Source organism: Lithobates pipiens, unplaced genomic scaffold (genome assembly GCF_037356315.1).
Source record: "Lithobates pipiens isolate NorthernLeopardFrog02 unplaced genomic scaffold, aLitPip1_a1.2 Scaffold_22, whole genome shotgun sequence".
Lineage (NCBI taxonomy): Eukaryota > Metazoa > Chordata > Amphibia > Anura > Ranidae > Lithobates > Lithobates pipiens.
In genome coordinates this window covers 25,470,232-25,493,646 of record NW_027507784.1, presented here as the reverse complement: position 1 = coordinate 25,493,646, position 23,415 = coordinate 25,470,232, and the positions used below count along the sequence as shown (strand labels likewise).

Genomic DNA, 23,415 nt, shown 5'->3' with positions numbered 1-23,415 from the left:
CAGCACGCGAGCGCGCCGCCGCCGGCGTGCTCGCGATGGCAGGGCGGCCTTAAAGATTGGACGTACCTGTACGCCAATATGCCTGCCCCTGCCATTCTGCCGACGTACATCAGCGTGCGCTGGTCGGGAAGTGGTTAATGACACTTTAAACCTTGATGAAGGGGGAGAATGTTTGGCCCCATTGGCTTTATACTGGTATGAAATACTTTCATCATTAAATTACCTTGAACTATAGGACATTTGTTTAGTGTTCTCATTGGATTGTATGTGTGTGGATTGTATGTGTGTGGATTCTCAACTCTGGGTACTTTCCCTTTTTTCTGAGGGTGGTCTGAACCGGAACCTGTGTTTACTATGCTTCAGTTTATAATTGAGCAGGAGCCTCTGTATCCTTTTCATTCATCTGCGTCTGCAGCTGAGGCCACGGAAAGGAACAGCGGAATGTGTCTCCTCAGTCCCTTTCTCTGTTTCAAAAGTGAGACTTCGGGGGTCTGCTTATACCCATGATATTTTTTAGAACCCCCCCTCCCCCCACAGCATTGTGCAAAAATATATAATACATTATTTTAACAAATTGTAAGAAAAAAAATTGTAAGAATATCTGCCAAAAAATGTCTAATTAGACTAAAAAGCCACGCCCCAATATGTAGTATAATTTAGCCACACTCACTGTTTGCCATCCCACCATCTCCCTGGTAGGGGCCCCAGTGCATTACTTTGCCCAGGGGCCCAAAACATGACTGTAGATAAACCTCGCTGATAAGAAAAGTTGGTATTTCTTGACAGATAGTTTTACTTTCACTTTGAGAGCAGCATATTTATAAAGAGCTAAATCACCCACTCCTCACTCAGTCTTCTTCACTCACACCACAATTTATTCCATTGCACGTAGCAGCAATACATCTTCATCTTCTTGAGGCAGAAGCCTTGAAAGCAACTCTAGACGCCACCGAACCGAAACTCACTCATACAAGGTTAGTAATACTTAAAATAAATCAAGACAGACATGGACAGACATTTTAAGACAAACAACCAACAAACATAAAAGACTAACTACAGAGTTATGCAGGCCATACACGGTCGAATTTCGAACGAATTTTCTTTTCAAAATCAGAAAATTCGTTTTTTTTTGTGATCCGATGATGCCACCATTGATTTTCGAAATTCGGCCGACCTAGCCTTCAATTTCACCTCATGTTGCTACAGAAAAGAATTTTCTTGGCTGGGAATCTTCTTTTCTCTCCGTAAATTTTCTTTTATCTCCGTACATTTTCTTTTTTTATTACGTTTCTCGCACGATTCTCCCATCATTGATTAGAAAATCATTCGTTTTTCTAAAGCCCCGTACACACGAGCGGACTTTTCAACATCCAAAGTCTGACGGAATGATTCCGGCAGACTATTCGATCGTGTGTGGGCTGCAACGGACTTTTGATTAGCAAAAGTCTGACAGACTTTAGAAATGGAACATGCTTCAAATTTTTCCCCCAGTTCCTACCGAAAAATTCGCTCGTGTGTATGCTATTCCGACGGACTAAAACCGACGCTAGGGCAGCTATTGGCTACTGGCTATGAACTTCCTTATTCTAGTCCGGTCGTACGTCATCACGTTTCGAATCCGTCGGAGTTTGGTGTGATTGTGTGTGGCCAAGTCCGCTCATTCGAAAAGTCCGTCAGAACTCTGTCGGAACTCCGTCAGAACTCTGTCGAAAGTCTGTCGGACTTAATCCCTCGAAAAGTCCGCTCGTGTGTACGCGGCATAAGAATTTCCAACATGTCCGATTCCTCAAATTTTATTTCTGAACGAAAAACGGCTGTTGCTGCAGCCCGCTAATGGTGCGAAATTCATACGAAAATTCTTAGATACGATTTTCGAAAGAAAATTCTTTCGAAATTCGAACCGTGTATGGCCGGCATTAGGTATGATGATGTACAAACCTGTAGATTGTCTATCTCCTCTAACAGCAAGATTCTCCAGACATACTAATGAGAATACTCATCAAGGTGTCTTTTTCTGAATGTCAAGGATGTTATAAAAGTTAGGGCTTCAACCATCCAAGTCACCAAGATATACACTGTAAATATATAATTACAGTATATCATATGTGGAATTGATGATTAAATTATTTCACCAATGTACAATGTAGCTTATACCTAAAGCCAAAACTTGTTTCTATAGTGTGGATTAGAGGATTAGACCCCCTGCCATGTTTTTTATTGCTGTGTGTGCCCCCCGTTGGGAAGACTAGAGGGACGATTTTGTAAATGTCTGTGCAAACATAACAAATATGTTTCGGAATGTTTGTATTATGTGTGTAATCTTTTCCTCATCTCACTGAATGTAATAACTCTAGCAGTTGATCCTATGAGAAAAATAGTTTAAGGACATTTGACCCTATTATTTAAGCAAGGTTCCCCACAGAGATGGGACAAGTTGATCAAGTAGAGTAATCCTCAATGCCAAGGGATCCCGACCAGGGCCATCTTTAATATCCATTGAACCCTGGGCAAACATTTTCGTGGGCCCTCCCAAATCCACTTATCAACTATATGCAGGCAGTGTGGGCTTAAGGGGCAACTGATTTGGGCCTCAAAACAGTGACTGGGTCAGGGGCAGTTGCCACTTTTGCCCTGCATTAAAGACGGCCCTGATCCCGACCATAAACCCCTTCATGATGGGAGGTAAAACAAATCTTAATGCCGGCAACTTTGACACGTGTTAGTAAAACTGTACATATCATCGCAACTACTTAGCATATCCAGGTGTATTATAGTGCATTTTTCAGGATGAATTGGGTCTTTATTTGATAGTAAATAATAATGGATATCTCCTCATTTTTTATTATCAAAGAAAAACTGTTCCAAAATATACAAAATATAATTTTTGCTGCCCCCTCAAAATAATTCAACACACAGCCATTAATCTCTAAACCTCTGGCAACAAAAGTGAGTACACCCCTAAGTGAAAATGTCCAAACTGGGCCCAATTAGCCATTTTCCCTCCTCTGTGTCATGGGACTTGTTAGTGTTACAAGGTCTCAGGTGTGAATGGGGAGCAGGTGTGTTAAATTTTGTGTTATCGCTGTCATTCTCTCATACTGATCACTGGAAGTTCAACATGGCACCTCATGGCAAAGAACTCTCTGAGGAGCTGAAAAAAAGAACATTTGCTCTACATAAAGATGGCCTAGGCTATAAGAAGATTGCCAAGACCCTGAAACTGATCTGCAGCACGGTGGTCAAGACCATACAGCGGTTTAACAGGACAGGTTCCACTCAGGTTCCACTCAGAACAGGCCTCACCATGGTCAACCAAATTAATTGAGAGCAGTTGAGTCCTTAGCGTTATATCCAGAGGTTGTCTTTGGGAAATAGATGTATGAGTGCTGCCAGCATTGCTGCAGAGGTTGAAGGGGTGGGGGGGTCAGCCTGTCAGCGCTCAGACCATACGCCGCACACTGAATCAAACTGGGAGCTACAGTTCATTGAGGAAACCATGAATGCCAACATGTACTGTGACATATTGAAGTAGAACATGAGCCCCTCCCTTCAGAGACTGGGCCCCAGGGCAGTATTCCAACATGATAACGACCCAAAACACACCTCCAAGATGACCACTGCCTTGCTAAAGAAGCTAAGGGTAAAGGTAATGAACCGGCCAAGCATGTCTCCAGACCTAAACCCTATTGAGCATCTGTGGGGCATCCTGAAATGGAAGGTGGAGGAGCACAAGGTCTCTAACATCCACCACCTACGTGATGTTGCCATGGAGGAGTCTAAGAGAATTACAGTGGCAACCTGTTAAACTCTGTTGATCTCCATGTCAAAGAGGGTTAAGGCAGTGCTGGAAAATAATGGTAGCCACACAAAATATTGACACTATGGGCCCAATTTGGACATTTTCACTTAGGGGTGTACTCGCTTTTGTTGCCAGCAGTTTAGACATTAATGGCTGTGTGTTGAGTTATTTTGAAGGGACAGCAAATTTACACTGTTATACAAGCTGTACACTCACTACTTTACATTGTAGACAAGTGTCATTTCTTCAGTGTTGTCACATGAAAAGATATAATAAAATATTTACAAACATGTGAGGGGTGTACTCACTTTTGTGAGATACTATATTCTTATATATGTAATAAGCATCCATCACCTGTAAACGGGATGTTCAGAAGCAACCACCCCTTATGCGAAGAATACACGCTTACCAGCTAAATATGACGCCCTAATTAAAGACAAGTCAACAGAGCTTGCAATCGAGCACCTAGCTTTAGATCACCATAGAGCAACTCCTCACTCTCTTCTTGCTGGCTGATGGTTATCAGTCGGTTCTCAATCAGGTATCATCCCATAAAGTTCATCTCCTTAAACCCAGCAGTCCAAACAGTATGGTCACCTGCTGACTTGGCACCAACCACAGGCAGCTTAAAGTGGTTCTTCATCTTTTGTCTCTCTTTTTCTGTCTTGTAGGTGACCCTTTAGCCTAGGCAGCAGGAAACTGTGACAACTTGCTGTCCACCTGCTTTGATCAGTTACAGGGTAGTGTTGTCCTTTATCTTCTTAGCAGAATATCTTTATGTTGTTTTCCTACTAAAGCTAATGCTGCAATATGGAGGATCTAAGATCCGTATTTGCCTACTGATATTTAAAGAAAGAGTGGTGAATGCAGCTTATTATTGATGGTGTAAGGACTTCACAGAAGGAAAATACTTTAGGTATGTTTGCATGTCTTCATTTGAGTGGTTCCTCATTCTCCTCAGCCAGGGCATGCTCAGATGAAGACATGCAAACATACATGATGTATTTTCCTTCTGTGAACTCCTCACATCAATAAGCTGTATTCATGACTCCTTTAAAAATCATCAGGCAAATATGGATCTTAGATCTTCCATATTGCAGCATTATCTCTAGTAGGTATATTCTGATAAGGGACAGCACACTACCTTGCAACTGGTCACAGCAACTCGAGGGAGTGGACAGCAAGTTCTTGTAGTTTTCCGCTGCCAAGGCTATGGGGTCACCTACAACCACTTTAAGCTGTCTGTGGATGGTGCCAAGTCAGCAGGTGATCACACAGTGGACTGGGTTTAAGGAGAGTAACTTTATGGGGTGATGACTAATTGAGAACCGACTCAAAACCATCTGCCAGCAGGTGCAAATAGGCCCGCCAGGATAGCAGGAAATTTCCTGGTAGGCTGCTTGCCCTGGGGCCGCTTTAAGCTGTGTCTGCAACCGCATCATATTCTGGAAAGCTAGTGATCCGCCTCTTGAGGTCTAATGCCGCGTACTCACGATCGGAAAGTCTGCCAGCAAAAGACCGAAAGATGAGAGCTTTTGGTCAGAAAATGCGATCGTGTGTATGCTCCATTGGACTTTTACTGGCTGAATTCCCGCCATCAAAAGATTGCTGACGGGAATTTTTCGGTCAGAAAAAGTTCCAATCGGAAGTGAAATTCCGCGCATGCTTGGAACCATTGAACTTCATTTTCTCAGCTCTTAGTAGTGTTGTACGTCACCGTGTTCTTGGCGGTCGAAAGTGCAGCGAACTTTTGTGTGACTGTGTGTATGCAAGCCAAGCTTGAGCAGAATTCCTTCGGAAAAACCATCCAAGATTTTTCCGACGGAAAATCCACTTGTATGTATGCGGCATTATAGTGGCTTGCAGTGTTTGGGAATCACCGCCATTTAGTTGTAGCCAGCGGCTCACTGTCGGGAAGAAAGGCAACAGTTTCTGCAGCTGTAAATGCTCTTGGTGACGTGGCATTGTGAGATTCTTGAGAAGCCTGAAGGGCTTGCAGGATGGGGTACAGGAGTGAGGATGGCTCTGGTTAAGGGCTCAATTCCCGGCAGGCATGCAGAGCACTCGGTTTTATGCGGCCATCTTCATGGGTAGTCACCATGCCCCACTTCTTGCAACTATTGAAGGAGCATGGAATTCAAACTCAAATTGGGTCTTTAAAATCAGTAAACAGACATTTTTTCTAGGAGGATTAAAGAAACAAAAAACATCCACCATCTCCTAGAATGCTACCAGATGTCCTTACCTACCCTAGGGAGAATAACTAAAAAAGCTATACCTTCATGGACTTTCAATGCTTAGCCACTTATCATATTAACATAAATGCATATTAGTATATACAGTACAAAATATGTATGTACCTATGACCTGTACCATGTCTGCACAGTCTATGACCACCTCCTGTACCATGTCTAGGGTTGCCACCTGTCCGTAATTCACCCGAACAGTCCAGGTTTTAAATCATGTGTCCAGGTTTCAAGTGGACTGAATCCAGGACACATTATTCAGATTGGGCTGTTTTCCCCAAGTAACCAAGATAATCACAAACAAATCTGTTGCTGGAGCTGCGGGAGGCTGTCTGTGGGTGGGTTCTGCATCCCTGGGGGGGCAAGGCGATGATGTCAGCAAGAGAAATTTGGCCACACCCACTGTACGCTGCGGCACGCTATGTGCACCGCAATACTACTCACCTTTGCGGCACCCAAAGGTGTCCCAGGCTGCTAAAGTGTTCGGGTTTGAAGAAAAGATGGCAAACCTAACCATGTCTGCACAGCCTATGACCACCTCCTGTAACCTGTCTGCACAACCTATGACCACCTAATGGAACCTGTCTGCACAGCCTATGACCAGCTCCTGTACCATCAGGGTCATCTTTAGTATAGATTGGACCCTGAGCAAAATTTTTCTTGGGCCCCCCCCATGCAATTTCCCTCTCCACCTACTCTGAGACATACAATAAATAGCAGCTAGACTTAAAATCAGATCAGGCAGCAATTGATAGTGGTTGCCAGCAGTTACAGCATATCTTTATTGCTTACTGACTAGTTGCTAGAGGTTACAGCACACATAACGGCTCACTGATTAGTTGCTAGAGGTTACAGCACATCATCTTCTCACAGCAGGGGAGCATGATATACATAGGAATGCCGCCTATATTTGCATACCAATGCCGCTGGCCACAGCTATTTACTTAGTATTGTCGCTGCTATTTACATACAAATGCCAGTTATTTACATGTAAACACAGGTTCTGCAGGTGAGTCATCTGCACACAACAATAGGGCTGCACACTGAGATATTGGGACACAGCACAGGAATAAAACTTCAAGGGACAAGGGAATTTAAACCTGGATAGTTGGCAAGTATGAGGCAGCTGTTTTGGGCCCCACAACAATGACAAGGCCCAGGGCAGCTGCCCCTTTTGCCCTTCCTTAAAGACGGCCCTGTGTACCATGTCCACATTTTTACAACATTTAACTTGAAATTTGCTCTTATATATGTATAAAGCCCTATGTGCTTTCATATCTGTCTTATCTATATGTAATACACTCTTCAAATCTGCTTTATAATGCATGATTTTCCCCTTTTATGAATAACAAAAAATTCTTTATGCTATTGGGCTGGTATAATAATGCTATGGGACTGGAAAAAAATTATTTCCAGGGCTGGTTTTTATTCCCAGTCTGGACCTGACTGTGATCTATAGCTGGGTGCTCGATTGCAAGCACTGTTGACCTCTTTTTAGTTAGGGGGGTCATATTTAGTCAGTAAGCGTGTATTCTTCTTATCACATATATGAGAATATATGAACACTTGAAAGGGGGACTTTTTCTTTTGCGTATGGACTTTCTTCCTTTTTTTAATATGTTTTTAAATTTTTGCTTGCTTTATATATATATATATATATATATATATATATATATATATATATATATATATATATATATATATATATATATTGAACATAACGTGACACTTTCTGGCAATACAACTCTTTTTGATATCAGATTTTATATATCAACACTATTATTTTTAAGAAAAGTGCCATCTGTTAATTAAAAGGTATCAATGAGCTAAAGTCATTGACTTTGCCTAGGCAGAGATGATGTCATCAGGCAGGAGTAAGAGTTTCCTCAGTTTCCTCCTCCCCTCCTCCCAGTGATCAGACTGAACATTGTAACTTTCTAGCAAATCACAAAGTGAGAAGCTGCAGCAGTGGTTGACCTTAGTCAATATGGGCAGCACAGCGGTAAATGGTTGCCAAGCACTAGGGTCATCAATTCACATCCCAACCATAGCACCACCTGTCTGAAGTTTGCATGTTTTCCCTGTGCCTGTGTGGGTTTCCTCCGGGTAATCTGGTATCCTCCCACACTCCAAAGACATGCTGGTAAGTTAATTGACTCCGATCTAAATTGGTCCTAGTATGTGTATGTATGAATGTGAACTAGGAACCTTAGATTGCAAGCTCCTTGAGGGCAGGGACGGATGTGAATATGCAATATATATTTAACCACTTGAGGACCGCCGTATTGCCATTGTACGTCAGCACAATGGCACAGGCAGGCATAATCACGTACATCTTCGTGATTGCCTTCCAGCGGGTGGGGGGTCCCATCGGACCCCCTCCCGCTGGTTACGGCGGTCCGATTCGGTCCAGGAGCGCTCCGTGATGAGGGGATGGCCGTTCGTTTTCGGCCACCCCCTCTGGATCGCTCCTGGCCAATGAGAAGCTTCCTCCCCTGTGTATTGTTTACACAGGAAGGAGGAAGTGATGTCATTCTCCTCGGGGCGGTCTTTTTGACCGGACTACGAGGAGAAGAGTAAAAGTAAGTCTGCACGAACACTACACTGACATGTAGGTACACACAGGCACACAAACCCCCCCCGATCCCCCCCCCGATCGCCCCCCGATCCCCCCCCGCCCCCCCTCCCCCCCCAGTCACAGTGTCACTGATTGCATTGATCATTTCTTTACTGATCAATGCATTCAGTGTCAGTTGTGACAGTAAAAACTGTCAGGACAGTTAGTGTTAGGTCCAGGGTAGCCCCCTATCACCCCCCAATAAAGATTTAACCCCCTGATTGCCCCTAGAGTTAACCCTTTCACCCCCTTTTGCCAGTGTCACTAAGCGATCATTTTTCTGATCGCTGCATGTGTCGCTAGGTAGCTAGTTATTTTTTTAGGTTCACCGCCAGGTTTTTATATCGCTAGGTACCCCGATATACTACCCAATAATGTTTTTAACCCCCTGATTGCCGCTAGTTAACCCTTTCACCCCCTTTTGCCAGTGTCACTAAGCGATCGTTTTTCTGATCGCTGCATTAGTGTCGCTACAGTCGCTAGGTAGCTAGTTATTTTTTTAGGTTCACCGCCAGGTTTTTATAGCGCTAGGTACCCCGATATACTACCCAATAATGTTTTTAACCCCCTGATTGCCGCTAGTTAACCCTTTCACCCCCTTTTGCCAGTGTCACTAAGCGATCATTTTTCTGATCGCTGCATGTGTCGCTAGGTAGCTAGTTATTTTTTTAGGTTCACCGCCAGGTTTTTATATCGCTAGGTACCCCGATATACTACCCAATAATGTTTTTAACCCCCTGATTGCCGCTAGTTAACCCTTTCACCCCCTTTTGCCAGTGTCACTAAGCGATCGTTTTTCTGATCGCTGCATTAGTGTCGCTACAGTCGCTAGGTAGCTAGTTATTTTTTTAGGTTCACCGCCAGGTTTTTATAGCGCTAGGTACCCCGATATACTACCCAATAATGGTTTTAAGCCCCTGATTTCCGCTAGTTAACCCTTTCACCCCCTTTTGCCAGTGTCACTAAGCGATAATTTTTCTGAACGCTGCATCAGTGTCGCTAGTGTCGCTAGGTAGCTAGTTAACTAGGCTCCCAAAAAGTCCCCCACATGTGGTATCCCCGTACTCGGGAGAAGCAGCAGAATTTATTTTGGGGTGTAATTTGACTTCTGCCCATAGCATGTGTGAGCAATATATCATTTAGTGACAACTTTGTGCAAAAAAAAAAAGTTTGTAATATTCCCGCAACTTTTGGCAAAATATAAAATATTCCATGGACTCAACATGCCTCTCAGTAAATAGCTTGGGGTGTCTACTTTCCAAAATGGGGTCATTTGGGGGGGTTTTGTGCTATTTTGGCATTTTATGGCCTTCGAAACTGTGATAGGTAGTGAGGAGTTAAATCAAAAATTTGCACCCTTAGAAATCCTGAAGGTGGTGATTGGTTTTCGGGGTGCCGTGCGCGACTAGACTCCCAAAAAGTCCCACACATGTGGTATCCCCGTACTCGGGAGAAGCAGCAGAATGTATTTTGGGGTGTCATTTCACATATAACCATGGCATGTGTGAGCAATATATCATTTAGTGACAACTTTTTGTAAAAAAAATTTTTTTTTTTTTTTTTGTCATTATTCAATCCCTTAGGACAAAAAAAATAAATATTCAATGGGCTCAACATACCCATCAGCAATTTCCTTGGGGTGTCTACTTTCCAAAATGGGGTCATTTGGGGGGGATTTGTACTGCCCTGCCATTTTAGCACCTCAAGAAATGAGATCGGCAGTCATAAATTAAAAGCTGTGTAAATTCCAGAAAATGTACTCTAGTTTGTAGACGCTATAACTTTTGCGCAAACCAAAAAATATACGCTTATTGACATTTTTTTTACTAAAGACATGTGGCTGAATAAATTTTGCCCTCAATGTATGACTAAAATTTAGTTTATTCGATTTTTCTTATAACAAAAAGAAGAAAATATCTTTTTTTTTCAAAATTTTCGCTCTTTTTTCATTTATATCGCAAAAAAAAAAAATCGCAGAGGCAATCAAATACCATCAAAAGAAAGCTCTATTTGTGGGAAGAAAAGGACGCAAATTTCGTTTGGGTGCAATATTGCATGACCGCGCAATTACCAGTTAAAGCAGCGCAGTGCGAAATTGCAAAAAGACCTCTGGTCCTTAAGGTGTTTATTGGTCCGGAACTGAAGTGGTTAAAGTGCTGCGTAAGGTCATCACTCTATATAAGTAAAATGAATAAAATACAGCAGAAAACTCCAAAAGTGGCAGGATTTACTTAACTGTGTCATCCCTGAAGCATTCAATTGACTTACTAAAGTATTAGAGCAGGGGTGCCCAACCTTTTGAGGAGCAGGGGCCACTTTAACGATTTGGTAACGGGTCACAGGCCACAATGAGCATAGCGGGCGGATGGCAGATCTGTGTCCATTCTGCATATGTAAAGCAGATACAGCCGGCTCTACCCTAAAGGCCCTCCAATCTGTCCAGACAGAACCCCTTCTGTTTTTTTAAGCAGATCAAATTGCAGATAGGCTGGTGTAAGCAGACACGAGTCTGTTTACATCTGCCACTCTATAGAGGTGAATGGAAGGTCCAATTGGGTCCGCCTGAAAAACAGACAGTCAGACCCGATCAGACCGATCGTGTAAAAGGGGCCTAAGGCTGCTTTCACACTGATGCACAGTGGTATATCTGCATCTCAACTGACCTTGCTCTTCAATTCTTCCTCAGGATTAGACATGTGCAAAAGGAAAAAATGTGTTTAGTTTCGTTTCGTTTTAATTCGCTAATTTCGTTTAGTTATATTCGTTAACTTCCTTAAATTCGTTTTCGGATTTCGTTTCGTTTTCTACCGAATTCGAAAAATCGGCCACATTCGAAAATATTTCAACCGCATTCGAAAATATTTCTACCAGATTCAAAATGATTTCAACATGATTCGAAATAATTTCAACCGCATTCGAAATGATTTCAACATGATTCGAAATTATTTCAACTGCATTCGAAAATATTTTGTGACCCGAATTTAGGGCCATGTATCTCGAGGTCACTTGGTGCTAGAAACTCCAAATTTGGATATGTTGTAGTGATAGTACTATTGTGTTTACATACCAAATTTGGGGTTTCTAGCTATAAGTGACCCCGAGATATGTGGCCCCCAAAATCAGGTTGCAAAATGTCATTCTCTGCTGCAGAAAAGTACTTGACATATTGCCTATATCTATGGGTCACTTGGTGCTAGGAACCCCAACTTGTGGCAGGTGACGTGGCAAGTGGCCAATCCACAACTTGGTCATGTGGCAGGTCATGTGGCACTTGTGGCAGGTCACATGGTACACGTGGCACTCGTGGCTGTTCACGTGAAACTCATGACAAGTCACGTGGCACCACTGGCAGTTCCCGTGGCACCCCTATCAGGTCACGTGGCACCCGTGGCCAGTCAAGTGGCACCCGTGGCAGGTCACGTGGCACCCCTGGCAGGTCAAGTTGCACCCGTGGCTGGTCATGTGGCACCCGTGGCAGGTCACGTGGCACCCATGGCAGGTCACGTGGCACCCATGGCCGGTCACGTGGCACTCATGGCCGATCACGTGGCACTTGTGGGAGGTGTTGTGGCAAGTGGACAATACACAACTTGTGGCAGTTGATGTGGCAAGTGGACAATACACAACTTTTGGCAGGTGACGTGGCAAGTGGACAATGACATACAGCTTATGTACTTGCCTTAAAGTGGAAGTAAACCCATGGATTTAAACAGTTAAAAAAAAGGCATGCCAGGAATGCTAACTGCACATTGGCTGTGCTCTCAGCCAAACTATCAAACCATCCAATAGCTGGTGTCATAACGAATCACATGTGCATCACCATAGCAGTTGAAGATTAAACAGAGGCAAAGATGGCAGCTTCCTTGGCTGAAAACGATAGGGGAGTTTACTTCCACTTTAAGATCGACATCCGTGACTTCTTCAATCAGGCATGCTGACAACTTCATTGATGTGATAAATATAAATGAAATAAGATGTGTGTGTTTTTTTGCACTGGTACACTGCAAGTATGAGAAGTTGATGTGACAGATATATATAAGTAAGTAACTAACCCTCTTCCAAAATTTCTAATTCAAATAGAAAAGATTAGAAAAAATATATAATTTAATAGAATAAAATAGAAAGAATATACAACCATCTTCTGAAATTCGAATTTCAAATAGAATGAATTAAAATTTTTCAATTAATTAATTTTAAATTTGGATAGAAAAGATTATAATAAAATAGAAAGTTGACTAGAAAACAATAGAATAGAATATATTATATTTTATTCTGTTCTTTTCTATTGTTTTTCTAGTCTATTCTTTTATATTCTATTAAAATATTTTCTATTCAAATTCAAATTCATTCTATACGAAATTCGAATGTCTAAAATATATATATATATATATATATATATATATATATATATATATATATATATATATATATATATATATATATTTGTTTTTTTTTTAGACATTCGAATTTCATATAGAATGAATTTGAATTTGAATAGAAAAGATTTTAATAGAATATAAAAGAATAGACTTATTCGAAATCTTTTCTATTCAAATTCGAATTCATTCAATACGCAATTCGAATGTCGAAAAAAATATAATTATATATATATATATATATATATATATATATATATATATATTTATATATATATATAAATAGAATTTTTTTTTTTTTTAGACATTCGAATTTCGTATAGAATGAATTCGAATTTGAATAGAAACGATTTTAATAGAATATAAAAGAATAGACTTATTCGAAATCTTTTCTATTCAAATTCGAATTCATTCTATATGAAATTCGAATGTCTAATTTTTTTTTTTTTAGACATTCAAATTTCGTATAGAATGAATTCGAATTTGAATAGAAAAGATTTCGATAGAATATAAAAGAATAGACTAGAAAAACAATAGAACAGAACAGAATAAAATATAATATATTCTATTCTGTGCTATCGTTTTTCTAGTCTATTCTCTTTTTCCATTTTAATCTTTTCTATTCAAATTCCAATTCATTCTATATGAAATTCGAATGTCGGAAAGAAATATATATATATTATAAAACCACCATCTTCCGAAATTCGAATTTAGTATATAATGATTTCACCAAATCACCAAATTTGGGGTTTCTAGCACCAAGTGACCCTGAGATATGTGGCCCCAAATTCGGGTCACAAAATGTCATTCTCTGCTACAGAAAAAGTGCTTGACATATTGTCCATATCAGAGAATGACATTTTGTGACCTGAATTTGGGGCCACATATCTCGGGGGCCACACTCTAGCTGTAAGTGGCCCCCGAGATACATATCTCGGGGTCACTTGGTGCTAGGAACCCCATAACTTTTGGCAGGTGATGTGGCAAGTGGACAGTCCACAACTTGGTCATGTGGCACTTATGGCAGGTCACGTGGCACCCATGGTCGGTCAAGTGGCACTCGTGGCCGGACACGTGGCACTCGTGGCCAGTCATGTGGCACCCGTGGCCGGTCAAGTGACACCTGTGGCAGGTCACGTGGCACCCATGGCCGGTCAAGTGGCACCAGTGGCCAGTAACGTGGCACTCATGGCCGGTCACGTGGCACTCGTGGCAGGTGTCATGGCACTTGTGGCAGGTGTCGTGGCAAGTGGACAATACACAATTTGTAGCAGGTGATGTGGCAAGTGGACAATCCCCAACTTGGAGTTCGGGTTAGGTTTAGGGTTGGGGTTAGGGTTTCCCCTTGAATAATAAGGCTTGGACTCAGTGATAGAATAAAAATAAATAGAAAAATAATATTTTATACTATTCTGTTCAATTGTTTTTGTAGTCTATTCTTTTGTATTCAAATCTTTTCTATTCTAATTCATTCTATAGGAAATTAAAATTTCGGAAGATGGTATATATATATATATATATATATATATATATATATATATATATATATATATATATTCATTCTATTGTGTTATTATTTTATATCCTATTTTACTGCATTCTTTTTTAGAAATCAATTTATATTTTTTTGATTTTTATTCAAATTTGTTTTCAAATTCGATTCAAATTGTTTTCAAATTCGATTTGACTAGAATTGTTTTCGAATTCGATGTCGAATGCATTCGAATTCATTCAAATTCATTTGTTATATTTCTTTCGTATTCATTGTAATTCCTTTTTTTTTTATACATCCGAATATCCAAAAGATGCAAAATTCGGCCGAATTTCGATTCGTTACGAAACGAATTGCACATGCCTACTCAGGATTCCTGAAGATGGTTGCTGCTGTCCCCCAGGTGGTCTAGTACTGCTGTTGGTTACTGCGGACAGGTGCTGGTACTGCTGGCTGGTACTGCTGTTGGGTACTGCCTGTTGGTACTGCTGGCAGATTACACTGGCTGGTACTGCTGGTTGGTACTGCTGGCGGGTACTAGTACTGCTGGCTGGTACTAGTACTGCTGGCGGGTACTGGTACTGCTGTCTGGTACTGGTACTGGTGGCTACTGGTACTGCTGGTGGGTACTGGTACTGCTGGCGGTAATGGTACTGCTGGTGGTTACTGCTGGTTTGTACTGGTTCTGCTGGCTGGTACTGGTACTACTGGTGGGTACTGATACTGCTGGTGGGTACTGATACTGATGGCTGGTACTGCTGGTGGGTACTGGTACAGCTGATTGACACTGGTACTGCTGGTGGGTACTGGTACTGCTGACTGGTACTGGTACTGCTGGTGGGTACTGGTACTGCTGGTGCATACTGATACTGCTGGCAGGTACTTGTACTGCTGTATGGTACTGATGTCTGGTACTGCTGGTGGGTACTCGTACTGGTGGCGGGTACTGGTACTGCTGGTGGGTACTTCTGGCTGGTACTTCTGGTGGGAACTGGTACTGCTGGTTGGTTCTGCTGATGGGTACTGGTACTGCTGACTGGTCCTGCTGCTGGCTGGTGCTGCTGGTGGGTCTTGCTGGCTGGTACTGGTACTGCTGGCTGGTACTGCTGGTGGGCACTGTTACTGTTGGCTGGTACTGCTGGTGGGTACTGATACTGCCGGCTGGTACTGGTACTGCTGATGCATACTGGTGACTGGTACTGGTGGCTGGTACTGCTGGCTCTGCAACTGCTGGCTGCTGTCCGAGTTTGCGGGTTCCTGTGCATTAGTGTGACAGAAGCACGCAGCTGCAGTAGAGAGCAGAGCCAATGCTTCCTGTAACAGGCAAAAGTAAATTTCTTGCGACCCGCATTCCAGAGCAAGACACGGTGGGCCGTATCGGAGGGCACGGCCCGCGGGATAGCTGTTGGGAACCCCTGTATTAGAGCATGCTTACTTAGTAAATAAGGTGATGCTGTATTCATTTTGAATACCCAATCATGTCCAAGGAAAATTTTAAGGATATGTGCTTGCACCTGATTGGATAAGTAAAGTCAACACAGCTTTACATTATTTACTAACCAAAGTGAACATTGACGTTGCATATTCACTTAGTCCTAAATGAACAGCTTCGGCAACATAGGAAAAGTGATTAGCATAAAGAAAATAAAATTTTTGTGTGTATATACAGTAGTTATAGAGAGATATAAAGATCTATAAATAAGTATGTTCTTCTTTAAATCTTTTAGTCTGTGGATGTGGATCACGGAAGATAACTTCACACCTTCCAGATGGCTACAACAGGAGGTATGTTTTGTTCTCAATTAGGATGAGCTTCAGGTTTGGGTCTTCCAATGATTGGAGGCTAATCCAGCAAATTCAAGCATCAGGCTCCTCGAAAAATGAATGTAACAATCTGATCACCCAAATTCTTCATAACATTAATGCACTGTAATGGGTCAGCTGACTTAGAAGGGCCAATAATGGGGGCTTTGTTTTGTGCCAGACCCCTCACTATAAAGGGGGGCGCAGTTTGTTAAATACCGTTTTTATAGTATTAATATCCTGTAAATTATATTGATGAGGAAAGTTCCAAGAAAGTCCATTTAGTTCTGGTGTAAAAACTCAAAAATTGATTTAACAATAAAATAGCAAAATATTACAACAACAATATCAAAATGTAGAATGTAAAAATAACATCAATAATGTATTATATTCTTAAGATGAAGATTGAATCAGATATATGTCTTTGTGAGTGTGTGTGTGTGTCAGAAGAAAATCTGCCTTAATCAGTCTTTCTTTTTCTAGCTTTTAATCCTAAAATCTGACCCCCGCTTTATCTTTAAAAGGGCTGGTTTAAAGTTCCTCTGGGACTCTACTAATGAGACATAACTTCTCTCCCACCTCCCACGCAAGGATAGGGTTTGTTCAGTCTCTATGCATTAAAATTCCTGAGGAGTGGGAAAGAACAATGTGTGAAACCATTTATACAATATAAGTTTTATTTAAAATCTAAATCAAATACTACATAAATCAGTATTTATATTATATTCATTGAAACCCCAATGTTCTTATTAATATCCTAATCAAGAAATATTGTAGTATAAATAACTTAAATTCTCATATATACACAAACCTTTTTCATCTTAAGAAATGTGAAACCTTTATTCTCATGATGGGAAAACCAACTACAAATTTCTAACACATGTTGGCTCTCCATAGAAATGGTTATGAAGCTTATAACAACATATATATACTTTTACAAGTATAAGAGTCTATATAATTTCACTTTTTCCATAACTACAAAAAAAAAAAATATATATATATATATATATATATATATATATATATATATATATATATATATATATATATATATACAACTTCATTATTCTGTAAAGATCTAATCCATTCATTAATTCATTAATATTTGTTAATTGATGAACATTAGATTAAAGAAACTCTCTAACATTTCCCTCTCAAAATGATTTAAACAACGTTAATCATTTTCTTATCTAAATCCATTTACAACCGCATCTCATTCATATCAATACATGCTTTTAGATCTTAAAATAATTGATTTGAATATATTTTCAAATTTGATTCTATATAGGAAAAAGTGACCTTTATAAACCCTTTGCTTCATATACCATAAAAATATTGTCACCCTTATTATTTTCTTTTACCAAATAATCAATCCCTTAATATTAATAAATGTAACATTGTAGTACGATACTTTGACGTATGGATGTCACTTCAAAAAATATATATTTCATACTTACCCTCCAAATTGTGTTTAGCATAAATCTATAATCCATACAAACTTTCAAATAACCTTGTCAAAATTTCAACCTAAAATATGTTTCTTAACTTCAATTCATTCATATATGTGAGATGATTTTAAAAATAAATACATATTATAATCTAAAGTTAGTCCTAACTTGTCTATATGTACTTTAGGAAAATGTACTGTTATCTTAATTAACACCAGATGTTCCTCCTAACTAAAGCGACTCTATTGTGAAGAGGTTTAACCCTTTCAACTCTGAAAATACACTATATATGATTATAACATTTGATGTGTTAAAAATATCTCATCTTGATTATAAATATATCACATCACATAAAAATGTTTATATCAAAACTGCAATATATCTGATGGATTACTTATTTCATCAGTAATCAAAAAATGAAAAGTTAATTGTTTTTTAAAAGTATCTCTCTTATTAGAAGTCTTGAGGTTTTTTTTCTTATTATTATTCTTCTTCCTGCACTCTGTAAAGTTGGAAAAACTTTATTGAACATAAAAAGACAACAATAATTATAACAACAGGCTGACGGAGGGGTGGAGTACCATGACGTAGGCGCGCAGTGAGGACGATCTCCGCACCCGCCTCCCTCCTCCGACCGACCCACTGGATCCCCGCGTGAAGACGCAGCCGATGGCGTGCGCCGACGTATGAGAGGAGCGCCGACGCCGGGTCCGAGAACGAGGCTTGGACACGAGGAAGACCCGAAGGGCTGCACGGCAAACGTTATAGAGAGAGCCGAGACACGGTAACCCGAATCCGCGACTGACCAGAGCAGAGGGGAGGAACAGCCCGACAGCTCAGCAGACGGGACAAGGAGGGAGAAGGCCCGGGGGTCAGCTGGTCGGACCCCAAACGGTCAGCATCTACAGACCGAGTGTCAATCAAGGACCCAGCAGCCGGAAGCAATGCAGGACGGAGCCTGAGAGCAAAGGTACCGGACGGGGAAGGGGGGATGGAGCAGGAACCTGATATGAAGTGAGTAAACTGCTATATGAAGAGATTACGGAATAAGGACTGACATAGAGATGATTACAGGTGATCTGAAGTGATACGATGCAAATTGGCTGATCTGGACTGTCAGGACTGTCTAATAAGAAGGGAAAAGGTTTTAGTTGTCCCACAACCTGCCGAGATTCAGATTATGACAGCCCTTTAGGTGGTAAGGTGCAACAGGTATTCCAGCCACGAAGCAAGTAAGACAAGGACTGTAATTAACTCTGAAATCCTATAGACCGTCCTGGAAATATATGGGTGGATGGTGGATGGTGAACATTCATAGAAGGTCTATATACGATTTCCTGATCAGACCCCCTCCCAAGAATGAAGGTACCCCCCCTGCCTGAATGCTGAGAGAAAACTACAAGGAAGTGACTCTCCTTGAACTGTGATAGTGTGGAGTTTGAGTGTCGGTATCCTGCTTAGCAATCGGTGGCTAGAGGGCCTCACCCCCTTTCGTGTTTACTTCACTAAAACCTTGCCTCAGAAGAGTGAGTAGGATTTAAACCCCTCTCAAGAAGTAGCAAGACGTCAGCCGAGACCATTCCGTATATCAACCCCCAAGACTTAATCCACTTGGAAATAGACTACCTACCTGTCCCATTCGATCTCTTCAGGAGATAACTATATCATCCCAGCCCGAGTGTTTGGAAAGAAAAGTACCTTTATATCTCCTACATTGAGTACACGGAAGGTTTATTTTGACATTTTTGTATATCCTGGTGCAAGTAAGGAGAGTATAGGTTGACGTTAAATAAGGGCTATTTTGGGGCTGGAGGAGTCCACTTGAAAGGACCCTAAGAAATAGAGGATTATCTCCCCTAGTAGCCGGTTGATCAGCGTGACTCTCTCCAAGTGTATGATTGAGTTCTGACGAGGATATATATACTCCCTTGCCCCCCCCCTTTTTATTTATTTTTTATCTTTGTGTGTCCTTCTCCAATTTATTGCCCTAGAAGAGTAAGAAGGTATTAAGTTTCTTCCTGACGTGCCCGGAGACCCCCCCAGGAGACAACTCCGTCAGCCTACATAGGTTGACGGGGAAGAACATTATATCTATATTTCTGTATTTTTCTCTTGGGTATATCGCAGGTGTATATTGACATTTCGGTACATTTCTGTGTAAGCAATAGGGGGTGGGAAAATGAGGGGGAAGACAAAATCAGGTAAAAGTGCCCCCCCGATATCCAGTCCCGGAGGGATACAGAGATATATGGCATGTAACAATGTGAATACCAGCACGTTGGAGGAGGGGCAGGAAAGTCCAAAACAGGGAGGAGGAAGGAGGTCAGGGCCGAGTAGACAGAAGTTAGGAGAAGAAGGTAAAGGCCTAAAAGCAGACGGGGGTAGAAGTGGGGGGATGAAAGAAATAAGTTCAAGTATTACAAGTACTACAACCCAAAGTTCGTACAGAGGCCAAGGGGAGAAAGGGGGGGAGAGAGCAATGGGAGAACCTATCCCTGAGGAAGAGACCCTGCGACTTAACCCCCAAGTGGATCCCGCCCCAATAAAAGAAATGTTGGGAGAAATGTTTGCAAAAATGGAAGCAGCCTTAAAGATAGAAATAGCGGGAGTACGGGCAGATATAGGTAGAGTTCTGGAGAAAGTAGAGGAGGTGGAAGAGAGAATGGACAACCAGGAGTTGAGAATAGAGGAGATAGCAGAACAGGTACAGAACCTACGGAGAACAAATAGGTCCCTCCTTTACAAACTAGAAGATCAGGAGAATAGGGGTAGGAGGAAGAACGTTCGTATTAAAGGTATCCCTGAAAAATATGGCGCCGCAGAGCTGAGTAAAATAGTGCAGCAGGTTCTTAACCCATTATTACAAAGGGACCCAGCTGAGAACATAAAACTAGATAGGGTTCACAGGATGGCAGCCAGGGGAGGAGTAAGTAGGGAAGTAATACGAGATGTGATAGTGAGGTTTCACTATGTTGAGGAGAAGGGGCAAATAATGGAGAAACTGAGGGCAGTGTCAGGGATCCCCTTTGAGGGTACAGAATTGCGAGTATTCTCAGATTTAGCCCCAGAAACGTTGAGGAGAAGAAGACTCCTAAAACCCCTAACGGAAGTTATGACCGCTACGGGCATCTCATATCAGTGGGGTTTCCCAGCGTGCCTGTGGGGGCGAAGAGACGGCCGTTCGGCGGTGCTCCGCTTTCCGGAGGACCTAAGAGGGTTTTGTGAGAACCTAGAGATCACTCCCCCTCCGCTACCTGGTTGGCAGGAGGAGATAGATACTCACTCCCCCCAAAGAAAGCTAAGATGGCAGAGAAGGAGAACTAAAGAGAGGAATGATGGAGAGGAAGACAACAGACACAGGGGACAGCAATGCTGAAGGCTCGAGGGGCCCAGTGGGAAGGGGGGGGAGGAGGTGGGAGGGGGGGAACCGTCGTTATTGGGTAGGTACTACCAGGTATGAACCCCCAAGGAAACATGAAGTATAGACACTGTCAGAGAGACAGGGTCAGGTTCATGTACATACAACGGGGGGGAGAGACCCCCTACCAACGCCTGCAGTGGCAGAGTTGGGGGAGAGGGAGGGAGGTGGGAGGGGGGTTTGGGGCGTTAGGTAGCGTGAGGGGTGTTTCCTTTTTTTTTTTTTTTTTTGTGTTTGTCCTTCGTGTCCTCCTGGTCCGCTGGAATGGGTGGACCCACTCTGGGTCGGCTGTGGGAAGCGATGAAATAAAATAATAGATACCAATGGTTCTTATTAACGTGATAACATATAATGTAAGGGGATTAAACACAAGTGAAAAAAGGTACAAAATTAATAAAGAACTACAATTTATGGGGGGAAAAGTTATATGCCTTCAAGAAACATATATTACTAGTAGCTCAGGGATAAATTTATCATCGCACCAATTCCCAATGTGGTTCTATGGAGATTCCACATCAGCGCACTCCAGAGGAGTAGCGATTGGCTTTGAAAAATCAGTAAGATTTGAGATTGAAGACCGATTGACCGACCCAGAGGGGAGATACCTATTCTTAAAGGGCAAACTGGGAAATATGAAATGCACGATTGTTAATGTGTATGCACCAAATAGTAATCAAGAGAAATTTCTGCTGAGAGTATTAAGCAAATTAGAAGATTTTAGAATGGGTATGGTAATTTTAGCTGGTGATTTGAACTGGTGCCTGGACCCTAAGCTGGACTCCTCAGGAGGTGGTTTATGGAGGGCAGAGCATCGGTACAGGAAAATAAATAAAGCATTTGCCAACGCTCAGCTACATGATGGTTGGAGGATTACTCATCAGAAAGATCGGGACTATACCCACTTCTCCTCAGTACATAAAACCTTTACAAGATTAGACTATATTTTTGTAGGACAACAATTAGTAGCCATTTTAAAAAAAGCAGAAATTAAGCCAATCACTCTCTCCGATCATGCCCCGGTAAGAATCCAACTAGATATACAGGGTCAGATGGGGACAGGAAGTGCGTGGAAATTAAATGACTCACTCATTCTCGAACAAGATGTAAGTGTAAAAATCTTGCAGGAATTAAGTGATTTCTACGAGACGAATGACACAGGAGAATGTTCGAAGGCCACTATCTGGGAGACCCATAAGGCGGTCATCAGGGGGACCTTGATTGGAATTGGTACAGGGAAAAAGAAAGACAGGGAGAAGGCGAAGGGACAGCTATATAAGGAGATTGAGGAGTTAGAACAAACTACCATACCCAGAGGGCTCCAGGAGTCACAGGAACTACAAAAAAAAAAAAGAGAACTGGAAGAATATCTAGAACAAGAGAGGAGGACAGCCTTCCATAGAATAAATAGGGAGAGACACCTGTGGGGCAATAAGTCAAGTAAGTGGCTAGCCAGAAGAGTAAAAGAACAGAAGAATAGGACCTATATACCGAGGATTAGAGATAGGGAGGGGGAGATGAAGTTTGCAACATTGGATATTGCAGAGAACTTCCAGTCATACTATAGTGCATTATACAATATAGGCAGGAGAAGGGAGGGAAAGGAAAAAAAGGAAAGAAACGATCAGGGATTATCTAGAGAAGCTTAAAAGTTCAAAAGTGTCAAGTGAGGCTCTGCAGGAATTAGAGACCCCTATCTCAGTAATGGAAGTGGAAAGGGCAATTAAGGAAACAGCTATGGGGGGAAGTCCCGGACCGGATGGCTATTCCATCGTGTATTACAAAAAATTTAAAAATTTCCTAGCACCCAAGCTCTGTGATTATTTCAATGAGGTGGGGGACGGGGGGACCTTCCGTGAAGAGGCCCTGCTTGCCCACATCTCATTGATTTTAAAAGAAGGAAAGGACCCAGCAGCGATGGAAAGTTATAGGCCGATCTCATTATTGAATGTAGACGTAAAGCTTTATGCGAAAATTCTGGCGGAACGATTAAAAACTCTCCTCCCCGAGTGGATCCATACCGATCAGGTGGGTTTTGTCAGGGGACGAGAGGGAAGGGATAACGCTCTAAAGTCGATAATGTTGATACAGGAAGCAATTAGAAGAGAGACTCCCACGCTGCTCTTGTCGGTTGATGCCGAGAAGGCATTTGACAGAGCAGATTGGGAGTTCATAAATGAGACCCTGGAACATTTAGGGCTGGGTGAGAGAATGATGCA

General features: G+C 41.8%; 1 protein-coding gene across 1 annotated transcript in view; it reads left to right on the top strand.

The window, feature by feature from the left end:
* The first annotated feature begins 838 nt into the window (after nt 1–838).
* Nucleotides 839–23,415, top strand: part of LOC143923444 (up-regulator of cell proliferation-like) — a 39,086-nt gene continuing 16,509 nt past the window's right edge. The window contains exons 1-2 of the mRNA XM_077447121.1: nt 839–974; nt 16,258–16,315. Coding sequence (XP_077303247.1) covers nt 16,300–16,315 — 16 coding nt within the window. The 5' untranslated portion in view covers nt 839–974; nt 16,258–16,299. The remainder of the gene's footprint in view (nt 975–16,257; nt 16,316–23,415) is intronic.